Here is a 24,536-nt window from a genome sequence, read left to right as displayed (position 1 = left end):
GGCTCGTCTGATCGGACCCATGAGTGGTAGGGCTCGGCGTTATAATGGTACCATCCACTCGGGTGTGGGCGGCCAGGAAGCCAGCACGGGAGACCTCGGACTGAGTAGGAGGCGGTGTTTGCTGAGAGTCGTCCGCGGGACGCACACCACTCTCCCAACTACCTGAACGGGCAACCTCAACCTCGGCGCAAACCACAGCCTGCGCGGGCGGTGCGTTCTGACTGGACGACCTAACGGACTGGGGCGCCTTGACCCAGTCAATGGCGCCCTTTTGCTTCAGCAGCTCCACGTTGGCAATAGCACTGGCCTTCGCCGCCTCAGTCAATGCTTTCTTGTACTCCATCGATTGCTTAAACGCCTCCACTGCTGCAGATGTCGCACGACTCCCCTCCGCTCCTAGACGAGCAACCTCATCCTCCAACCTCTTCACCTCAGCAGACTTAGCGGCAGAATTCCGCTGAAGGATCTCAAATTTCTTCACCTTTGCCGCCACTTGATCCTTCAACAAGGCTATGTCTTGCTCTAGCCTGGAGACATGGTCATTCTGCTCCACGTCCCGCTCAACGGCGACAGACAGCTTGCAGCTCCTTATCCGCCAACCTGTCCTTGGCCTCCGCCAGCTCCCTCTGGAGACCCTCGATCTCCTCCCTGAGCTGCTACTCCACCCGGGGCTTCTTTGAGGTTGCCAAGAACATCTCATGTAGCCCAACAGACAAGTGCCTGAAGGCCGAGCTGTAGGGCGACTGATCAACGGCGGTTGAGCGCATGATTCCCTCTAGCCCACTGAAACCTAGCCACTAGTAGAGGTGGAAGATAAACTCCCGCTCAGGCTCCGTCTGGAATGGGATTGGAGCAGCTTGGTTGAATGACGTCGCTTGTCAATCTGGGGCTGAGGAGCTCGACGCGACGGGGCTAAGGAAGTAGCGGGTCGGGTCTGATTTCGACTGGTCTAATGTGAACCCGATCTGATGATGTTGTCACCGAACAAAGCAAACGGTCGGACGGTGCGGTGGAGGAAACTTTTCTGGAGAAATTGATTTCTGGTGCCCAAGCAAAAGGTTGGGTCTGAACGAGGAAGATGAAGCCGATGTTGACAGGCGATGGAGGTAGCTGGTCTGATGACGTTGAAGTCCAAGAAGAAGACGATCTGGTCGTTCTTGAACGGACGTGAGAGTAACGCCGTTAAGAGAACAATAACCCTAACAATGGGGTTTTTGAAATAATTCAGAAAAATAAAAATAGAAAATAAGAGACAAAGTCCTCTCGGATCTTTGCTCTGATACCAAGTCAGATAAGACGAGATATAGAGAATGAATTTTCTGATATCTTATTACACCCATTCTGTGGTGTATATAAACAGATTACAATCGTACTACAACATACGACAACTATTGTGTACTACTGTACTACACAACATATACAAGGTAAGTAGTTACAACAATATATTCCCTTGTAGTCTATTCCTAATAGGGAACGATGACTCACACTAACAAAAGCTAGTTCAACCAAAACGAGAACGAGTAAAAAATTAAGTATTCCTTTTACTGAAGCATGTAGGAAGCTCCATTGTAGCTGCTACAAATTTAGCTAGCTAGTAGATACACATACATCTATTTAATTACAGGGGTGATGATTAGTAGTCTAGTACAATATTGGAGTAGCTTAAAACAACTGGATTGGTTGTAATAATATTTTTACAGAGTTGCTCACCTAAAGGAAGGAATGTAAGGAACAAGTGTACCTGACCGCTGATGATAAGTGCACAGTTTTAAATTGTTATAATTTCAGCATTTAAATTTAATACATGTGGCACGTATTCTCTTTTCTTGTTCTCTTCGTATTTGTTCTTCAGTTGTAACAATGTAATGTTGATATCACAATGTGAAATTACGTAGTCCCGATCTTTCAGCACTTGCATCACTGTTTTTCGAGTTTTATAAAGCCTCATAATTTTTCTTCAGTTAAATCCATCAAGATTATAAAACCCATAACTCACTATAAAACAAAACCTAGAGAACTAATTATACCGTAAAAATCAAATTCGGAGGATAAATAAGAAACGTATTCAAACCTAATTTGAAACCCTAGGTCAGGAAAGAAAGCATAATTCAGGAAAAAAAAAACCGATTGTTTTCTGTGCAAAGCCAATCGGGGAAGAAAGACTGAGGAAAGAGAAGGGAATTGGGGATTCTTGGGTGGGGAAGAATTAAAGGCGGGCCGTTCGACTAGGCTATCTGATAAAGCCCAAAGAACATAGCCCAATTTTCCCTCCTTTTGTTATTATTTAGTATTTACCCAATAATATTCAGCGTCCCAGATATTGAACACAGGCCACAATAAAAAGAACTGGTTACTGATACAATGAAATTACTACTTTTATTTTGCTCACAGCTTATAGGTGAAGTAATCCGGAAGTTCTGAAAATGAAAGGGTAATCAATCTGCGAAGAAAGTAGGTTGTTGGACGGATTACAATTTACAAATATATACAAAGCTAGGACATCTAGCACTGCAAACAGCGTATAGCCTTGTTCACATCTGTTGTAATAGCTGCAACGAGTAATACACCAGATATATACATCACATTAGTCTGATTCTATGTGAAACACAAAGAACTATAAATATATGTGGGTGTTATCAGGGACTGGGAGAAAAGACTGACCATATATAAAGTCGAACTTGTGGATTTAACTAATTAAGGAGTGGATGCAGCTTGTATTTCCTCTGTTTTTTCTTCAGGAGGCAGAGGAGCTATTCATAATCAAGATACATTACCATACACCAGGAATAAAAGTAAAAAATTTAATTAATAAAACTATTAATTTGATCACAATATAAGAGGCTATGCTGTTATAAAACGGACAAAATCAATTAGTCACATACCATCCACAGTTGATTCCTCATAGTCATTAGCAACTACTCGAGACGCACCTGCTGCTTCCTCCATTTCTGGCTCCTTGTCTTTCTTGTAGTCCGGTTGAATATTTGTGATTATAATAGAAGGCACATGTTTAATTTTGTAGAAATCCTCTCCTTCTTCCCCAACCCTACTGCAGAATCTACTGGTCATCACATTGATTGTTAATTCCTTGAGGGTAGTAATATGCTGAAGCCCATCTGGTACTTCCCACAATTGTAAGCACCATTCAATATGCAATCTCTGAAGACTAGGCATGGCTTCTTTCTCCACCCTCCACTCGTTCAACATAAACAAAGCACTTAGTGTAAGAAATTCCAGATGAGGAAAGCCTCCTGGGGAGAAAACCATTGTTTTTGATTTGAAAGCATCACGACCCAGGTAAAGCACCCTTAACTTGGGCAGCATCTTCACTATATCTATCTGGTCACATCTCAGTTCTGTACTAACCAGCGTTATCTTGGTGAGTTTTGGATAGCCCAGGAGCTCTTCTGGAAACTCCGTCATTTTCCCAAGCAGTCGTAGTTTGTATAAATAAGGACACCTTAACACTATATCTCTTGCTATATCCTCATTATCATCTCGGTTTAGCTTCAAAGATAGCGATCCAAGATGCTCATATGTTATACTTCTTGATATCAACATGTTCTTGAACTTTTCCAAGTGACTAGGCTGTGATACGATTATGGATATTTTCTTTAGATTGCTTAACTGAACAAGATCATTTAACTCACATTTCTCAATTGGAAGATCACCCAACGTCTGCAAATTGCACAGCCTTGCAAATGAGAGTTTCTGTTCACTTATATAGTGACGCCAAGGTAAATATAAATGCCTCAGTTGCTCCATATTCCAAAACACATTTCTGATTCTGGTTGCCCTCTCCCGACCAAAACAAGATCCTTCATATAAATAATAATTATACCGCAGATCTAGAGTTTGCAAAAGTACCAGATTAGAAACAGATGATGGCAACCCACTATATGCACTATGTTTCAGACTCAGAAACCTCAAGTGGACTAGATTCCCAATCGTTTTCGGTAACTGAAATTCTCTCTCTATTTTTTCAAACTTCAGAACTCTAAGCAATTTGAAGTCATTGAATACTGATCGCATTACTTTTTTGTTCCACTTTTGGTCAAACCCTTTTGGGGTAAAGTATAATAGAGACCTAATGTGCTCATCTCTTCCATCTATACTGAAATCATATTTAACATTTTCGTCCAAATGGAGGGCAAGTCTTCGAACCTTGCCAATTAGTGGTGTCTTAGATACCAGTCCCGTAGAACAGTTAATAATTCGGATAAAATTCTCCTCTTCTGCCTTTTGCAAGCACAAGTCTCGCATAAAATCATGGAGACCGCAAGTTTTCACCTTCCCACTTAAACCATATTCTACAACTTGAACCATAGATCTTTCCACCAATTCAACTAGGCAACTATATGACAATTCTTCCAAAATTTCCCCTGAAACATGCATTTCTGACGTTGAAGTTATAAATCCTTCTGCAATCCATAATTGAGTAAGTCTTTTTACCCGTATCTCATGATCCTCAGGAAATTGGGCTAAATACAAAAAGCATAGTTTTAAGTGAGATGGTAAGTCATCATAACTCAATGCCAAGACACCTGAAACACCACACTCCTGACCTGTCTTTTCTCTTTCAAGGACATTTATGCCTCTCATTATGTATACATCAACATTAAGAAGTACTGCATCCCACTCATCAATCGTCTCTCGTCTACTAAGAAGACCAGCGAGCACATTGATGGCTAATGGTAAACCTGAACAATGTACAAGCATCTTCTTTCCTAATTCTCTCTTCTTTGCATAAATTTCCAAGTCTGAACAAGAAAAGAAGCAGTACTTCAGTAAGAGAGATTTAGTCATTACTGAAAACTGATTGTCATATTTACTTTTGTGTAGATAGAATGTCATCATATGCTTGAACATATAATATTGCTGTTCTTGCATATAATTTATAACATTTACAACATGCATATGATATGTTGAAACAAAAAGTTAGAAACAATTGCATATATATGAAAAGAAAAAATTAGATATAAACCCAATTTTCTAAAGAGGTATCGGGAAAAACCCAAGCATATTTTTCTATTAATCTACACCTAATCCACGTAGGCAACCATCGTTGTAAAGTGTTTATGTTTAATTAATTTTTTTTCTTCTTGTTTTTCTATATGCCTGATGTACCCTTAGGCAACCTTCCTTACAGAGTGTTGATGTATAATAGTAACATTTTGAAAGTATGTGATTTATGGCTTAATTCATGCATGCTTCAATTTCAAATTTTCACTAAGCAAAACTTTTATATATAGCACCATGATTTCAAACTATACAAATACTAGTTCAAAGAGACATATTAGAGCTCCAAGAAAGTCGGAGCAGCGAAAACCCTAAGAAATTTTCTATGCCGCGTCCGGCGGTGCGTCCATGGGACGTCGTCGTCGGACGGGCGAACTAGTTGTGTCAGTCCACCGAGGAGGACCAAGAGTTTTTGGGCAGGAGCAGAGGCCTGGAGGCTTGGTCGCATCCGGAGAGAGAACGACCAGCAGAGGGGCTCGTCCTTGTTTTTCGTTCCGATCTGCGCGGCGGAGGTTTTTCGAGCAAGGGGGGGTGCGACGGATGGATTCTGGTGCGCGGCCGAGGCAGGTTGTCATTGCGGTGCCCTGGTTTGGGGTTGAGAAGGTCTGACGGAGGACGGAGGCTGTGGTGATCGAACCAGTATCGGATCAAATTTCGGTCTAGAATCGTGATCCACGACGTTCCTGCCGACATCGTCAGTTGGTGGCGGTTTGATGCGGCGACGATGATCTGTCGGAAGCCGCGGTGCTGGTCCGGCTACACAGGCGGGTTCACTCCGACCCGCCCTCCTTGGCTTGGTTCTTGGGCCTTTGGGTCTCCCTTTGGCTACTGGGCCGTATCTGGTGGGCGGGCTTTTTACTTCTTTTATTTTCTAGTTTTTTTAAGGCCTTTTTGGGCATTCTAGTGGTTTTTTCCTTATCTAGTTGTAGTACTGGGTCTTAGTCTTGTCGACTTAATTCTCAGTATATCTAGTTGTACACCAATTGAGGTCTCTAGGCGACTAGATGTACTGTGTTCTGGGTTAGGTTGGGGGGTTGGATCCTTCTAGTTTTCTAGCGCCTCCTGCGTAGTACCAAAGGAGGATTCCGCTATATCTATGATGTATTCAATGTCAAATGAGTGTCCTAGTTTCTATGTACCACTGTGGGTACTAACACATCTTCTTGTCTGTCTTATATGACAGCGGAAGGGTATGTAATGGTCATTCTGGCCTTTGATCAATATATTGGCTACTGCCTTCTTCTTCAAAAAAAAAAAAAAAATACAAATACTAGTTCAGTTCATGTAGACCATAAGAAAGAAGTTCAAATTTGTTGTTGTTAACTTGTGTATCATCTTTGCATTCATGACCATATTCTCTTTAGAAAGTATGATATCTACTAATAAGGTATGTTATTCATGAGATTTAGTTTTTCAAATCTTTTCTTTTCTCATCATTGTGCCCCGAATTTTCTTATGGTAAAGTAACCATTTCTAGATTTGAACTTTTTCTTTTGTGTATTGTCATATTAATTTGATCATTGTTCATTCTTAATTGTTACCTAATCGATAGATGCATGCATATAGGGATAAGTTAGAGATTTTCAACCTAAGAATATGGTCAACTCGCAATGATAGAATACCTAAGAAAGAGGTTGATATGAAAATTCCCAGAAGTGAGGTTAGCTAAACGTACGCGTCTAATCTTTAGGTTGTAATTAAAATAAAAACCTATTAGATTGGTTAAATACTTAAACGTCTACCTTTAAGTCAGGTTGCAAGTAAATTGATGAAAAACAAAAAATCTACCTTTAATATATAAAGTTTAAATTACTAAAAAGTCTTTGAATTCATTTAAATCAATAAAGCCTTTGAATTCAAAAAAAATATATGTAAAGAAAGGCTCCATAATTCTAGCGTTAATGATTAGTAGAAGGAAAAATGCTATAATAATGGGACCCAAAAAAAATAATCTAAAATTAAGGTAATTAAAGAGAACGTTAATTTTGCTAGTTGTCTAATGTTTATCAGCTTTAACTAGTGGCAATATATGTAATTTAGAAAAATAAAATAAAATAATTGGGTGCAGATTGAAAAAAATTAGGTCATTGACCCAAAACACCAAAATGAGCCAAAATTATGTCTCTTACCCTAGCAACAGATTTTTGTTCCTACCTACACACTTTAACAGCAAATAACCATTTTGCCCTCAGCCTAATTAATAAATTACAACCACTGCCACTCTCTCTCTCTCTCTCTCTCTCTCTCTCTCTCTCTTCTTCTTCAACCTTTGAATCCCACATCAAACTCTAATTTGCTCTCTCCGAAATCGTCACCATGTTTCTCAAAGCTTCTCCGGCCTCATCTCAGTTGCCCACTCGCGGAGAGAGCTTGGCTCCTCTGTTTTCCTCTGCTCCATTGTCATCTTCTTCCTCAATTTACTACTCCACCGCTCCTTTAAGCTCGTCCACGTCTCTGTTTTTTAGGCTCCAGCCAATGATGACTGGGTTGTGGTCTGTGCGGCCTCGAAGAGTGCGAACATCCGGCCTTTGTCGGATCCTAAGCCGCAGATAGTCGCGGACACAAATCCTGACCTGATTTCGATTCCGGACTCTGATGATCACACTATATTGGCCTCCTCAACCCCATCTTCGCCATTCCGAAACCGGCTTTCATCAGGTCGTCGTAGCCGCACGGCCCGCCTACCACATCTGGTCGGTCTCCACCACCTCCATTCAGAAGCGGGTTCAGATCTTCTGAAATGAAATTTCGGCCATTATCACCGGCTCCGGTAGTTCTAAGCTCACCAGTTCAAGTGATGTAAGGTTTTAGTTTAGGAAGGATGGAGTAATGAAACGTTGATACGGGTGATTGGTTATGTTCCGCTGTTGTTATGTGGAAGTAGATGAATGCTTGGAGGCTATGGTGTTACAAATTGCCACTGGGAGATGGTGAATTCTATTCTGTCGCATTTATTCTAGAGAAAGAGGAGATGTTGGTGTCTGGGCTTATTTTGAGTCTTAAATAATGGGTGGGGATTGAATGCACGTTGTTGTTTATGTCCACAAGTTTCATTTTAGGGCTTTGTTTTTGTCTTGACTTTTGTCTCTTCTTTAGGCTTTGTTTTGGTCTTTAATCAATCATCCAATGTCGGTAAAATGAGGGAAGAATGCCCAGAAGGAAACAAAAAAGAAAAAAGAAATTTTTATCGAGGGCAATAAAGTGCTGCTGGGGGGCAATATATGTTTTGAATTGATGTAATTTCCTCATTTTTTTTCTTAATCAAAGTTTTATTTGTCTAATTTTAGAGAGATTAGTTCCCATTCCGGCGACCGAAAGTTCTATTGGGGGCAATAAAGGTTTATTTGGAGGGCAATAAATATTTCCGGCCCCATATGAGATCTCTGAAGACTTCTTTGGGGGCCTTTGAAGAAGTTTCATAAACTTCTATTGCCCCCCAATAAAGGTCTATTGGGGGGCAATAAAGGTTTATTGGGGGAGGGGGAAATAAACCTCTCTGGTGACCTATGAGATCTCCAACGACCTCTTTGGAGACCTTCGACTTAGTTTCCAGAGAAGTCCAATAGCCAGTGATCGGTAATAGAAATCTGGCGATCGTTGGCCAGTGACCAGACTCAGGCGAAGTCTCTTATGGCTTCTCTCTCTCTCTCTCTCTCTCTATGTAACAAAGGAGTGAGGGTAAAATAGTCTCAAAAAATAAAAAATAAAAAACTTAATTGGGTATTAAGGTAGATCTTATTAGAGTGTTTATGAGTACGGGGGAATTAAAAAAAAAAAACTTAATGGGATAAGTGGTATAAATGACCTAAAATTAGGGTAAATGGACAAAATCCCAAAAAATAATATGTGTGGGTTTTTTTCCGTTAGATTCTATAGGAATTTCAATGAATTCCCCCATATGAACTACGGTGTTCTATGGAATGCAAAACTTCCCGAGGCTAGAAAAGTACAGATAAATATGCATTAGTTGGCTGAAAACAAAAATACCTGTTTTGTCGCTTCGACACATCGCTATCTTTTCAAACAGTTCCCAGCTCTGGTTGTCATCTAGTGGTCGAGGTTGGTGGAGATGATCATTTTTGGAAGCAAGCAAGGCAACTTCTTTCTTGCGAGTAGTGAGTAATATCCGACTCTCTGTTTCCTCATTGATTGGGAATCCAGCTTTTATCGAATGCCAAGCCTCTTGAGTCCATATGTCATCAAGGACCACCAGACATCTCTTTTCTCGTTGGATACTAAAGACCTCCCTTGCTATTTCATCCTTTTTCATTTTGGAAATTTCTCTCCTTTTATCTGCTGTTGGGGAAGTGAGTTTAATTATAATATCTTCCAATACATCCTTTCCTTCCCATTGTTGAGATATACAGACCCAAGCAAAACAATCAAAATGACGCTTAACTTCATTTTGAAGGAAAACCTGTTTTGCGAGAGTGGTTTTTCCAGAGCCGCCCATCCCCCAAATAGAAACAACACGGTGACGCTTTCCTTCTCTCACCAACTCCTTCACTAGTATATCTGTGTTTTCCTCTAAGCCAACAGTATGACTTTCAACTTCATGAGCATAAGTTAGCCGTCGGTCTAGTTGCCTCTTAAAAGAAGAAGCGACACGGCCGACACTATCACCCCCACTTATTTGCCTGATGTTATAACTTTGCAAACTTGACCTCAGATGAGAAAGTTTGGTCATAATATCCTCAATTTCGGACCCAATCTTGTATCGGTTAACTCCTTCATTACAGATGCTGGCAAACCTTTTGAGAGCAATCTTCACAGTACCTCCTCTCCTCCTGGAAGCCACTTTCAAGGCAAAAGATTCAATGACATCCTCCAAGTCATAAGCAGCATCTCTAATCAGTTTAACCCAAACGCGGACTACCTCTTCTTCTCCTTGTCTTGCATCTGCATCTCTGAGGAAGCCGCGGATCAAGTGTAGTTCAACTTTTGCAAGCTCAACTTGATAGCTGACTCCGCTCAAGAACTTCGCTTGCTGAATGATGAAGTCTCCGAGGGTCTTGATCCCTTCAGCCGCAACAATAACAACACCTTCAGCCATTCTGATCCTCCCTCTCTCTCTCTCTTTTCTCTCTCTCAAATTGGTGAAATTAATCTTCTTAATTAGCAGTGGATGGAAAACAAATTTTCTTCTATCTGCAAAGATGCTTCTTAGTAGTTTCCTCCATTAATGCAGTCTGAAAATAAGGCTGACAGGTGGAGCCAAGTCAGCCAACGTACCGTGTACGTGGGTGCTACTTTTCATTTTCCTTTTGTCGTCATCCCCGGCCTCAACTAGTTACTTTCGAGATAGTTAGCTTTTGTGATCTTAATGGGCTCATCAACTTTGGAGGTAAATCATTTGTCTCCAATTTGACTGTCCCTCAGAATTTTTCACACCTTAATTTCCTTCCACTCAATGTTTCCTAGCAAGAATTTCCACACCTTAATTTCCTTCCACATGCACAAGACCTCAACAAACACCTTGGTTTTCACACCTTAACTCCCAAGGAATCTTACTCTTTCGGTGCTTTACCTCCACTTCCACCTCATTACAAAGTGACCAGAGCAAGCTGCACTTGACTTCCTACAAATAAACGACAAACATTTCTCCCCCAACTCTTCTACCCATCCCAGTCCACTCCTCGCCCAAATCCACCCTAGCTAACAACCAACATCTCCGACCAAGATGCATAGCTGGCTCGGCGGTGGACGACGTGCCCACCGTCCTCACTGGTTCATATCCTCATTCTCCAATCGACGTCGGTGGCGTTCCCTGAGCTCTACAGGAACCTAGCCAAGCATTGCCATCACCAACACCATGTCGCTGCGCGCGTCCGTTTGCCTTAAATTTCATTTCATTGGGCTCTCCGGGTTGTGGGCTCGGATCACAAGGGAATGGTCTGTCATGAGAATGGGCTGATGTAAAATTCTCATTGGACCGCACTTTTCTTTTTCGGTCAACAGAGAATAAGCCCCTGATAACAGAAAAGCCATGTGTTGTAAGCTGCAGCCATGACATATGTAATGGAGAAAAGTCCAATTTCTAGAGGGAGCATTTATTTAAACTCACGGTACTCTAAACATACGAAGCAACACCATTCAGCTATGGAAATAAACATCCCTCGTTCCCTCCCAAACTTATTTAAACCAATATAATTAAGCAGAAAATCAAGACAATCCACAAGTAGGAAACATTACATATGCATTATGATCGTTAGTGAAGGTGATATGATGGAATAGCTACTAGATGCTTGGCCCTTGGAACCGAGAGTCCAAACTCCTCTGTCATGTCCAATTCAAGCATTAGGTATCTCCCAATTTGCCCATACATTTTTGGGTATCTACAACTTCTCCAAGTCTGGTTCCTCCACCATCCTCTCCATTCCTACTACATTTGCTATTCAATTGCAACCATTGAATCACAGACTATTGAAAGCCCTCTCGTTAAACTCCTCATCCATATACTAGCTTCTTCCCAAACACCATTCTGTAACTCATGTCTGCGCTGAGGGACAACACCTTGGAGCTGAGATCAAACGAAACTTGTTGTTCCTTCGCTGCAGCCTTTCGAATACCATAAGGGCGAGCTGATAAACAAAATACACCAGAAATTAGTGCACATTAATTATAAGTAGGAGAAATCAGAAAAGGTAAATACATAAATTCTTAATGTATTAACTATATCACAAGTATGTATAGATGTGGTATATAAACAGTCAATTTATACCATCTACATCTACTTCTACTTCTACACACCTTTGTTATTCGGTTTGAATATTTGTGAATACACCAGAAGGCACATCTTTGATCCTTTCAAAATCCTCTCCTCCTTCAACAAGTCTACTGCAGATTTCACTGTACATAGTTCTTAGTTCCTTGAGGGCAGTAATATATTTCAGGCCCATCTGGAACTTCCCTCAATTTTTTGCAATGATAAAACTTCAATATGCAGTAGGCATGGTCCCCTTCTCCACCCTCAACTCATTTAAGATCAATTTATCAATGGTAAGACAAGGAAAGCCTCTTTCTGGGAAAATCATTGTCTCTGACTCGAAAGTACTAAATTCAAAGGTAAGCACTCTTAAGTTTTGGAGCTTCTGTAAAATGTCTAATTGGTGGTTCTCCTCAACCTCAGTTCCCTTCAGGTATCTTGGTGAGGTTTGGAAAGCACAACAGGTCTTCCAGTAAATCTGTGATTCCATCTCTTCAACGTTTTGCACATCCAGTGATAGAGATCGAAGTTGGTTAAATGTGATTCTTCTTGATTTCAGGATTTCCTCCAATGTTCAACTCTCTTGATGACTCCAATCGCTACGACTAGAGAATGACAATTTCTCACTTTGTAAATGATCTTGCAGTAATTACAAATGCCCCAGTTGCTTCATATTCCCAAACACTTCTGGCATTTTGTACACCCTGCACACATGTAAGTCTAGAGTTTGCAGACATACCAAATTAGTTATTGATGATTGCAAGGGTTCCCTCACACTATTCTTTAGACTTGAAAACCTCAAGTGAACTAGAATCCCAATCTTTCCCTCCATTTGTTCCAACTTCAAAACTCAAGGCAATTTGAACTCCTTGAAATGTGATGGTAACAACTTTCTGGTCCACTTTTGGGTAAAAATATAACAGAGACCGAAGGCGGCCATCTCCTTCACCTCTTGGTCAAGGTAATTTTTCAACTTTTCCTTTCAAATAGATGGCAAGCCTTCTGACACTACCTGTTATTAGTGCCTCGGTTACTGAGCCTGCAGATGAAAAATCAAAGAACATGGAGAACATTCTACTCTATAGCCTTTAACAAGGACAAGTCTCGCATAAGATCATGGAGCCAGCAAGTTTTAACCTTCCCATTTAAAGCAGGTTTTACAACTTGAACTATACGATACATCTTCCATTGTCTCCACTCTCCACTGAACCATGCATTTCTGGAAGATATAATCTCTTCTGCAGTCCATCATTGAGTCAACCTCCCCTTCACCGGTACATCATAATCTTTAGGAAATTGAGCTAAATATAGAATGCATAGTTTTAAGTGGGATGGTAAGTCATCAAAACTCAAGGCCAAGATACCTGAAGCACCATTTCGCCTGGTGCCTTTCTTGATTTCAGACAAGAGATTAATATCTCTTCATTGCATATGAAGCCACTTACTACAATTTATGCAATTAGAAATTGTGAACGTAAAATTTTACAATAATGCAATTTGGATCCAACTGACGAGCCCATCACTAATGAAGTAATGATAACTCGGTATAAAAGGTTGAGTTTACACAGAAGCTCTGTTACTATTGGTCAGTTGCCTAATACAATAAAGGCTGCATTGCACCCATATGTGCGAGTACCAGGGTTTCCTCGTACTTGCTTTTCACAGTCCAAAGATACTTTGTTAGCTTAGAAGAACAAGTGAGCTGTAAAATATCGGCACTGAATAAGACCAGAACATAGATTCTCTATGATTTTCTTGATCACCAAAACATGAATTCTCTTGTCTCTTGGCTCCTTAAGAATAAAGAACAACATTGGATGGAAAGACCTATAGTGTGCTAGTTAACTACTGGTGATGCTAAGACAAGGTTCTTTCACTTGATCACCACCACTTCAATTAGATGTTCTCCGCAGATGGTCCCTAGAAATTGAGATTCTGCTCTTAATGTGAGGAGTATAACCTAAAGTTAATTATGATATCAACCTGCATTAAATTCCATTCTGTTCTAAATGAACCAAGATTTGAGTTTTTTGTACTAAGACGGATTTTGATGCTGGTTGGTTTCAACTAATTACCTGATGCATAACTAAAGTGTATATCTCGGTGGTTCTAAATGCAAACCTGAAAAATTCTTCCAACCTGGGTTTAGACAGGGATATCACACATCCATACCTATTGTCAAATTATTCCAGCAGTCGAGGACTACTGTTAAGTGTAAACCCTAAAGTTAATCATGATATAAACTTTTCAATTGTTCTAGCGCAGTTATATTTCTACAAAACTCCTACAGTCCTGCATATATACATTTTTGAAAAGTCCCAGGACTCATATAATTCTATTGAACTCTCAACTTAACCTTTTGGTTTTCCTGGACCAGAGAAATAAATTTAGACATCTAAAACTAAGAAAATGTAAACTACCAAAACTAACAAAATTCATGGAAGAACAAAAAGTTTGCAATAAATCTGTAGTAGGAGACTCACCTCTGGCGGCAAATGGAGTATCCCAAACCACCAGGCAGCCTTCTCACTTCAAAATGCACTTGCAGATTTTCCCTCACCACATGCCAAAAAGATAGAGACCTTTATTCTGGATAATAGTTTCGAAAATCTATCTAATTAAACCAATTTACAGTGGGAACAAAAACTCAGCAAACCTATAAACATACCCATTAACACCATTCAACAAAGATGAAAACAGCCCTCCTAAATTTAACTGAATTACACCATATCACTTCATTACTGCTTTCCCGTATCCAAAAGAAAGCAAACACAAGATGCTAGAATAGTGGTCTCATAGAATAGAAAACAGAACATTAAGATAATCCCGCCACAAGTGGGAACTATCCATTACATACACATTGTGATCATTTGTGAAGGCGATATGACAGAATTGCCAGTAGATGCTTGGCCCTAGAAACCGTTATTCCAAATTCTTCCATCATACCCAAATCATTTGGCGACATGTTTTCTGGAAGTTCCCAATCAAAACAATGCACAAGTTGTGCCAGCACTAAATGGACAACCATTAGGCCTAGTAGAATTTCAGGGCAACACCTTCGTCCAGAGCCAAATGGAAAAAGCACAAAATAGTTTCCCCAAATAAGCTCAAAGTGGAAGAAGCCGATTGTTATTTTGTTCTCCAAATGTGCAAACACCACACAGATATGCCGCATTAGATAGCAATAAGAACATCTTTCTCGGCTTCACTTGGAACCCAAGACAGGCCTAGTTAATGTTTGATGCTTTTGTCAGTTGGGTATCTCTATTAACAAGCATTATCAGACAACCCTATGCATCCAAATTGTCACTTTTAAGTGTCAGAATGACAATACTATTAAGCGCATTCAATCACAATACTTGTGAATCAAAAAGGGCATTAGAATAGAGATAAACTAAGCTCTCCTATGCATAAATGGTTGGGCAGTAACATTCTAATTATTCAGCATAGGCCTATCTGCGTATAGTTTTCACATTCTAATTATTCTAAGTTTCTGGTACCTTAAGTTTCCAATATGTAAGGTAATAGACTATCATGACAGTGACAATATTTCAAAAACAAAACTTCATTTAAAAAAAAAAAAAATTTAAACAATTTAACTTCAACTGGAAAATCTCCAAGTGGTACTTTGAACCAATCTCACAAATGGAGGTCTTTGAAAAAAGAGTTGGATTTTGTTGAGCAACTAAGATTGCTCTAATCACATTCTCCTGATTCATGCGTGTGATGTAACTCTTCATTGTCTTGACCCCAACTTTTGGTTCGTCAGGGAAAAACACATAAATCTGGTACACAACAACCATCAGTTAGGACCCGAAACAATACTACTTCAAGAACACTAAATACCAAATCAAATACCTGATCAGACTCGTCACCTCTCTTCCTTGTATTGATAGTAAGGTCCTCCCTTTTCATGTTCTCTCCATGTTTGTTTTTTAAACTGCAACATTGTCATGTTGAGATCATGATCAACAATTAGATAGTAGTCCTGACCTTTCAGCATTTGCATCACTGTCTTTCGAACCCTATAGAGCCTCGTAACTTGTTCTTCTTCTGTCAAAACCATCTTTCCTGATAATTTACAATACCCACCTTGGTGAGATTTATTTGGAATTACAAAGAACAAAAACTGTCGCAAACATGTTGACACCAAAAGTTGCTTTCTCCATACCAATAAAAATCATTTTACATGATCAACTACAATATGCATAACATCATATATTTGCATTTTCCTTCTTTTCTACGGTGAGAAAAAGTCCGAAAACTTTCAATTCCTGTATGAAAAGTCAAGCTAATCAGAAATTACAATGTAAACATAACTTCCTCTGAACCAAAACCTAAAATTCTGAATCAAACCGTAAAGGTGTAAATTCGAACAGATGTATGTAAAAGGTAATATGAAAACAAGTAAAAGGTGAGGAAGAGAAATGAGAAGATAGAAGAAAGTGAAGAACTTGGCTGAGTGGGAAGAGAGGAGGAGAGTAGGAGACAGAAGACACAAACTCTGTCCGTGCGGGATGAAGAATTTAAAGGGGGGTCTGGGATGGGCTGGGTAGAAAAGCCCAGAGAATGTAGGCCAGGATACCTAGGAGTCTTTCAATGCGGCCCAAAGGAGATGAGAGCAAACGTAATGAATTTAAAGGTATTATGGATAATTTATTATTAGAAAATGCAAAAATGTGTGTTGGTAACAACTTGCGGAAGGGGGAGCGTTAAGCACTCGGGCTATTTGTTATGAATGTTTGGGATTGTAGAAACTATTGCAATTACGGACTTTGTCGACACCGACATCGTGTTCGGTTTGAAGTCGGTCTATTTTGTAACAGTTGGTAGGATTGACCGTTGACGCAGGTTAACCATACCAGAGGATGAAATTAGTATTATATTCGCGAATATATTGAGTTATATAACCGAGAGGTAAAGATGTTAGATATCGGTATTGAACTTCAAGTGAGAGATGGCATTGCTCGTATTTATGGTATTGATATAGTAATTTGAAGATGGTACGACATGCATTGCTCTGAATTTAGATCAAATATTGTTGGTGTTGTATTAATAGGTGCTGGTTTGATGATACAAAAGGGGAGTTCTGTTAAAGTAATGGGAAGAATTGCTAGTAAGTGAGGCTTTATATATTTGTATACAAATTAACACACTTGAATCCAAAATTTGAGAGCAATAATTCTTGTATAATGTTACTAGTTCAACTTTTATAAACTCTTAGTTCATTACATCATCAGAGGCACTTGCTTGAGTTTGATAAGAAGTAATAAGCCTACTCATAGTGGTTGAATGTTCGTGACATTTCCAGTGCTCCAGTCAAGCTTGTTGAAACTTTTCTAGCAAAGATAATTTGTTCACCCCTGAAACAATTTGATAACTGAAGTAAATAAGCAAGTCGGACGTTGTTAGTGTGCGCATATATGCATCTAACTTGAGGCCAACATGGATAGTATTCAAATATATATCTTAGCATTGGTCAGGACTGACCTGTGTTTCTTCCACAGTTTACCTCTTCTTTACCTCATTTTAAGCTCCTGATACTCTGGAACTAGAACATGCTCTTGAACCAACAATTCTGCCTCCTGATCCAATACAATTAACTAAGAATAGATTCAGAATAACTAATGTTTCGTTTAATGTCAATGCATACTAAAGAGAAGCCACATATAAATAAATGTTATGTTTCCACACCAAAAAGACTTCGAGTACAACTATTGTTTGTTCAGACTCTATATAGAATCTATGCACCCAATTAGTATTTCTTAATTTAGGGTGGAACCTTCTCATCAGAACAACAATACTATTAAGCAAGTGATGGCATTAATTGTCAACCTTAAGAGGTTTTGGAATACTAAAAAACTAAGCAAGCTATCCACCATTGACCTGTAATCTTATAGTCTGCATGTTTTTGATTCCAAGTTTCTAGTACCGTACATGTCCATACGTAAAGTTAGAGGTGGCAAACGGGCCGCTAAGCTGAGCACGGCACGTTTAAAAGAGGCATGGCACGGCCCAAGCCCGTTAGTGGTCCGGCACGACCCGAGCACGTTAGAATAACAGGCAGGGTTGGGCCTAGGAATATTGGCCCATTGGCCCGGCCCGGCCCGAGCCCGTAATGGGCCCGACACGGCCTGAGCACGACATATTGTGGGCCGGCCCGTTACAAACACAAAATTTCATTTTGTTTTTTTAAATATTTAAAAACCATAATGATGAGATTTGAATATTAGACCTCTTTATCTAAAATCTCATGACAATTCCACTAATGCTATTTCTTTATATTGTCAAAATAGTGAAATAAAACATTATATCCTTGTTTTGACATAAAGTATTTTTTCTAATCTCATAATTATATAACTATAGAATGAAGAAAAGAATAATATGATACTATTAATAAAGATTAATCTCACAATAATATACTACAAGCAATATATTTTGAGTTATTTTTTTCTTTCTTTCTTTCTTGTAGTGCAATATAAAAAAAATATTAGAAAACTAATCTTAAAAAGCTAAGATTAAGAAAAATATTGTAGAACTTAATTTATTTTAATTTTCTAAATAGTTAAATAAAATTAATTTTTATTTATTCAAATTAAGATTTTAAAATCGTGCTTTATAGTGGGTAGGCACGAGCACGGCCCGTTTATTGACCCGACACGAGCACGGCCCGGTACGATATGGGCTAGGGCCATGGGCCGGATCGGGTTTAATGTTTAAGTAAATGGGCCGGCACGAGCCCGGCACGATAATAAATGAGCCGGCCCAAGCACGGCACGAAACACGACTAGGCCCGCTTAAAAAGGGCCTGGTCAGGCCAGGCCGGCCCGTTTGCCACCTCTACGTAAAGTTAAAAGAGGATAATGACATTTACAAAATTCAAGAACAGTCGATTCAAACAAAAAATTAAGCAATTTTAAACTTCACCTGGGAAACCTCCAAGTAGCATTTTGATATCATCTCAGTTATGAAGCACTTTGCAAACGGAGTCAGATTTTGTTAAATAAGCACGATGGCTTTGTCTACATCCTCCTGAACCAAGCGTTTCATGTAATTCTTGATCGACTTGACCACTTTATTTTTAGTTCGTCAGGGAAAAACACATAAATCTAGTACACAAGAACCAACAATTAGAAGCTGAACAATACTATTACTACCGCATCAAATAGCATCATCAAATACCTGATCAGAGTCGTGACTTGCTTCCTTCTATTGATAGTAAAGTCTTCCCTTTTCATGTTCTCTCCATAAATGTTCTTAAACCATGGCAATGCAATGTTGAAACTATGTAGTCCAGATCTTTCAGCATATGCGTCACTGTTTTTCGAACTCGATAAAGCCTCATAATTTCTTCTTTAGTTAAATCCATCCTTTACCTAAAAGATTATAAAACCCATCTTTTTGTTAGTGAGGGGATCTTCGGAATTACAAGAATAAAAATTGTGGCAAACATGACTGGAAAATCCATATTTGCGCATGTACGTGTGTACCAAAAGTTGCTTATCCATATCACTAAAGATCATTCTACATGATCAACTTTTTGGTCCTTTATACTGTAATCTTCTTCTTTTCTACAGTTAAAAGGACAAAAAACAATCGTGAAAATTTTTGTGAGATGATGATGATGGATAGTCGTTTTATTATCAGTACAAAATTTCAGTATGAACTATGAAGAGTCAATGACTAACCAGAAATGATATTCTAAAACAAAACCTAAAGTAGTAATTATACCGTAAAATCAAATTTGAAGGATAAATAAGAAACGTATTGAAACCTAATCTGAAAGCTTAGGTCAGGAAAGAAAGCATAATTTAGAAGAAAAGAGACGCACCTGTGTGACCTGTCGGTGTGAAGCGGTGAGGGGACTCGGGGAAGGACTGAGGAATGAAGAACTTATAGGCGGGCCATACAAAATAAAGCTAGCCCAAATATTGATAAACCAGCAGGTCGTGGATTTAACTAGGGAGGTTAGGAGGGGATGCAACTTGTATTTCCTCTGTTTTCTCATCAGCAGGAGGAGGAGGAGCTGGTCATAATCAAGACATATCTGCAGGAATTTATTAATCAAAGTTAGAGGGGAGTGATCAGTAAATAAAATCTTTAACTTGATCACACAATAATACAAGGTTGTTGTAAGATAAAATGGGATTGATTCAATTAGTCACGTACCGTCCACAGTCGATTCCTCAGTCATCAGCTTCCTCCATTTCTGGCTCCTCGTCTTTCTCAACGGAATCAAGAATATTTGTGATTATAAGAGAAGGCACATGTTTGATTCTGTAGAAATCCTCTCCTCCTTCCCCAACCCTACTGCAGAATCGACTGGGCATCCCGTCAATTGTTATTTCCTTGAGGGTAGTAATATCCTGAAGCCCATCTGGAACTGCCCGCAATTTTTTGCAGTAATGAATGCGCAGTCTCTGAAGACTAGGCATGACTTCTTTCTCCACCCTCCACTCCTTCAAGTCATGCAAACCTTCAAGGGTAAGAAATTCCAGATGAGGAAAGCCTCCTTGGGAGAAAACCATCGTTTCTGCTTCGAAAGAATCCCAAGTGAGGCAAAGCACCCTTAAATTGGGCAACTTCTCCAGTATTTCAATCTGGTCTCCCTTCAGTCTTGTATATTCCAGCGTTAACTTGGTGAGGTTTGGGAGCTCTTTCGGTAACGCTGTCATTTTCCCATACAGTCGCAGCTTGTATAAATGAGGACACCTCTGCATACTATCTCACTTGGTTCACCGGATCCGATTACCTCCAGAGATAGAGACCGTAGATGTTTAAATGTTCTATTGCTTGATATCAACATGTCCTTCAGCTTTTCCAACTGACTAGACTCTGATGGCCTCATGCGTAGTTTCTTCAGATTCCTCAATTGGACAAGACCATCCAAATCACACTTCTCAATTGAAACATTGACCAACGTTTGCAAATTGCACAATCTTGCAAATGACAGTTTTCTACTGACACGGTAAATAGAAGGTAAATACAAATGCCTCAGTTGCTCCATATTCCAAAACACATTTCTGATTTTGGTCCTCCTCTCTCCCCTAAAAAAAAAATAGGAGTCTATAAATAGCAATGAATTAAAAGGCGCGCGTCAGGCGCGCCTTAAGGCTTCAAAGGCATGAAGCGTGCTGGAAAAAGCCTCTGTTTTGCAGCTGAGGCGCAGAGGAGGCGAAGGCGCAGAAGGCGGTGAAAACACGCCTTAAGGCGTCGGAAGCGAACGCCTGACATTTTTTTTTTTTTTTAAGGAAGCCAAAACGATGTCGTTTTGGTTTGTTTGAGAGTTTTGATTATTTAGGTCGTGTTTTGTACAAGAGCCGATCCCCAAATCTCTCAAACACAATTGCTCAAACAGCTTTCCCCGACTCTTCACTCTCAATCCCAATCCCTTAATTGAAAAGTTGATAAAATCATGGAGAGCCCATAACTTTTCTCAAGAATTTGGTTCGAAAGGAGGCTATTTGCAGAATTGGAGCAAGATTTGAAGAGAGTTGGAGAGTTGTAGTTCAAATTGAAGAAAAGGAGTTCAAGGTATGATCATGGTTCGATCAACTTTCCTTGTTTTCTTTGGATGGTTTTGTGTTTCTTTGTTATGTGTTTCTTTGGAATTGGAATTTGGACATCAATCATCTATGTATTCTTAATTTTTTACTGAATAATTGAATATAGTCACTGGCTCACTGCTTTGATGAACCTGCTCTACACTTCCTCTTGCAATAACTATGGCTTGAGTAGTATCTAACTGTCTATTACGGTATACCTGGTTGTTTATAGATATGGCTTGAATTTTCTGCATTTGCATTCAAGTTCGTCCTCTGTCTTGCCATTTCTTCCGGGTAAATTTTGCAAGCTGAGTTTGAATCATGAAGTAAAATTTATGTGAAGAATAATGTTATTGTGGGGTATAAATTTAGCATATGCAGAAATTGCAGGTTGGTTTGTAGAACAATGCTTATTGATAGCTTGTTGAATCTGCAGAAATTGCAGGTTGGTTTGTAGAACAATGCTTATTGACAGCTTGTTGAATCTGCAGAAATTGCAAGTTGGTTTGTAGAACAATGCTTATTGTTTTTTGTTACAATACATGTTATATATGTAAGACTAGTTCTATACGTAAATACAGCTAGTTTATACGTAAGGCTTACGCCTTACGCCTCAAGGCAGACGCCTCGCTAAGGCTCTCCCGGCTACGCCTCGGCTACGCCTCAGCCTTTTAAAACATTGATAAATAGAGCATCAGACCGCAAATCTAGAGTTTGCAAAAATACCAGATTGGATACAGATGATGGCAAGGCACGAAATGTACTATGCTTTAGACTCAGAAATCTCAAGTGGACTAGATTCCCAATCGTCTTTGGTAACTCAAACTCTCTCCATATATTTTCAAACTTCAAGACTCTAGGCAATTTGAAGTCATTGAATACTAATCGTATTGTTCTTTTGATCCACTTTTCGTTGAAGCTTTCTGGGGCAAAGTTTAATAGAGACCTAATATGGCCATCTCTTCCATCCTTACGACTGAACTCATATTCAACATTTTTGTCCAAATAGAGGGCAAGTCTTCGAACCTTACCGATCAGTGTTGCATTAGATACCAGACCCAGAGAAAAGTTAACAATACCGAGAAAGTTCTCCTCTTTCGCCTTTTGCAAGCACATGTCTCGCATAAGATCATGGAGACAGCAAGTTTTCACCTTCCCACTTAAACCATGGCTTACAACTTGAACCATAGATCTTTCCACCAGTTCAGTTAGGCAACCATATGACAGATCTTCCATTATTTCCTCTGAACCCTATATTTCTGATGTTGAAGTTATAAACCCTTCTGCAATCCATAATTGAGTCAATCTTGTTACCTGTATCTCATGATCCTCAGGAAATTGGGCCAAGTATAGAAAGCAGAGTCTTAAGTTAGATGGCAGATCATCATAACTCAATGCCAAGACACTCGATACACCATACTCTTGACCTGTGCTTTCTCTTTCAAGGACATTTGAGCCTCTCATTATGTATTTATCAACATTTCTAAGTACAGTCTCCCACTCCTCAACTTTCTCTCGTCTACTTAGAAGACCAGCAAGCACACTGATGGCTAATGGCAAACCTGAACAATGTACAAGCATCTTCTTTCCTAATTCTCTCTTCTTTGCATAAACATCCAAGTCTAGAAAAGAAAAGAAACAGTACTTCAGTAAGAGGGATTTAGTCATTACTGAAAACTGATTAGTTCATAGTGGTAACATTATAGATCAAAGTAAAAGTTCCTCCAATCAAGAATCTTCATATACAATGCACCATTTTTTATCAATATGTGCATGAAGAACAAGCGAAAGAGTCTTTTTCAATGTTTATTTTCCAATATTTACTTTTCAGTAGATATAATGTTATGTGCTTGAACATAAAAATATTGTTGTTCTTGCATATGATCAGTGTTTTAAAAAGTGCGCCTCAGGCGTGCCTTGAGGCGTGAAAGGCTTAATTTCCTAGATAAAAAGCCAGCCAGTTTTGATGGCAAGGCTTAGAGGCTTACAAAGGGTATGAGCAGGGCGGTGAAAGCGCAAAAGGCGTGATGAAGGCGTACGTCCAGAGAAGAAGAAGAAGGGGAAAAAAAAACAGACAAACTGATGACTACTAATAATACAGGATTGAGAGATTTGATTTTGGTATCCAAGTCGCTGTGGAAGAAACATTGTTGCTGCCGTGATAGGAGCTCCACTTTAGGTGTAGTCATATCGTGAGCATTTAGAGAATTGGAAAGAAAAGTCGATATTGGATTCTTGGATATATAGCAAATCTTGTTCATTGAACAGGACTCTATCAAGTCCCAACAAATCAGGGATTCTATACTATCACTTCAGCAAACCTAATAACAATTAATACTTTCCTACTTTCCTATAAAATGGGGTTCTTTAAGTTGCTTGCAGGCTTGCACCTCAAGAATCATTTAGCAGTTTTGTATTGTGATTACCGAAATGGTGGTTTTGCATGAAGGATACAAGTTGAGTCACAAGGGTTTAACGAAGTAATCAAGCTATGACTGCCCAAAAACTATATAACAAGCAAACTACTAAGAATATATTTCTATACAAAAGTCCACAACTGTAAAATTTAGCATAATACCAAAGGAAAAGCTATATTATTGTTGTTCTATATATGTATTTATATATATATATTTTTTATACGTAAGGCTTACGCTTTACGCTTCGAGGCTAACGCCTTTGTAAGGCTCTCTCAAAAATGCCTCGGGTTACGCCTCAGCGTTTTAAAACATTGCATATGATTTGTAACACTTACAACATGCATATCATGTTGAAACAAAAAGTTAGTACGTAACAATTGCATATGAAACACTACGGTGTCAAGATTTTGTGTTCTAAGGAATGCAAAACTTCCTTAGGCTAGAAAAGTACAGTATTAGTTGGATGAGAAATAATACCTATTTTGTCACTTCCACATATGGCTATCTTTTCAAACAGTTCCCAGCTTTGCATATCATTTAGAGGTTGAGGCTGGAGTAGATAGTCATTTCTGGATGCAAGCAAGGCAACTTCTTTCTTGCGAGTAGTGAGTAATATCCAGCTCTTTGTTTCCTCATTGATTGGGAATCCAGCTTTTATCGAATGCCAATTAGCCTCTTGAGTCCATATGTCATCAAGGACCACCAGACATCTCTTTTCTCGTTGGATGCTACAAACCTCCCTTGCTATTTCATCCATTTTCATTTTGGAAATTTCTTTCTTTTTCTCTGTTGTTGGGGAACTGAGTTTAATTAAAATATCTTCCAATACATCCTTTCCTTCCCATTGTT

At 39.3% G+C, this 24,536-nt stretch overlaps 2 protein-coding genes and 1 pseudogene across 3 annotated transcripts; all 3 read right to left on the bottom strand.

Annotated features, from left to right (window-relative positions):
* Positions 1 to 2,374: 2,374 nt before the first annotated feature.
* LOC112182280 (putative disease resistance protein At1g50180) lies at positions 2,375 to 10,873 on the bottom strand. Of its 2 annotated transcripts, XM_024320725.2 has the most exons (4): positions 9,007 to 10,873; positions 2,883 to 4,760; positions 2,662 to 2,750; positions 2,375 to 2,549 (listed from the first exon to the last, which is right to left on the bottom strand). In XM_024320725.2, exons 1-3 carry the CDS (start codon positions 10,070 to 10,072, stop codon positions 2,695 to 2,697), a joined length of 3,000 nt encoding a protein of 999 aa, XP_024176493.1. In that variant the 5' UTR covers positions 10,073 to 10,873; the 3' UTR covers positions 2,375 to 2,549; positions 2,662 to 2,694. The 2 variants fall into 2 exon arrangements, with proteins under 2 accessions (XP_024176493.1, XP_040369094.1); XM_040513160.1 differs by lacking the exon at positions 2,375 to 2,549 and having other exon boundaries at positions 2,618 to 2,750.
* Positions 10,874 to 15,939: 5,066 nt separating this feature from the next.
* LOC112166206 lies at positions 15,940 to 19,094 on the bottom strand (annotated as a pseudogene).
* Positions 19,095 to 20,396: 1,302 nt separating this feature from the next.
* Positions 20,397 to 24,444, bottom strand: LOC112166198 (putative disease resistance protein At1g50180). The gene is made up of 4 exons (XM_024302973.2): positions 24,165 to 24,444; positions 22,585 to 22,892; positions 22,217 to 22,521; positions 20,397 to 20,772 (listed from the first exon to the last, which is right to left on the bottom strand). The coding sequence occupies exons 1-4, from the start codon at positions 24,442 to 24,444 to the stop codon at positions 20,397 to 20,399; spliced, it is 1,269 nt and encodes a 422-aa protein (XP_024158741.2).
* Between the last annotated feature and the right edge of the window lie 92 nt (positions 24,445 to 24,536).

The sequence above is a fragment of the Rosa chinensis genome, chromosome 1 (genome assembly GCF_002994745.2).
Source record: "Rosa chinensis cultivar Old Blush chromosome 1, RchiOBHm-V2, whole genome shotgun sequence".
In the NCBI taxonomy this organism is placed as follows: Eukaryota; Viridiplantae; Streptophyta; class Magnoliopsida; order Rosales; family Rosaceae; genus Rosa; species Rosa chinensis.
Note: the sequence above shows the minus strand (reverse complement) of the source record. Positions and strands in the feature narration are given on the sequence as shown.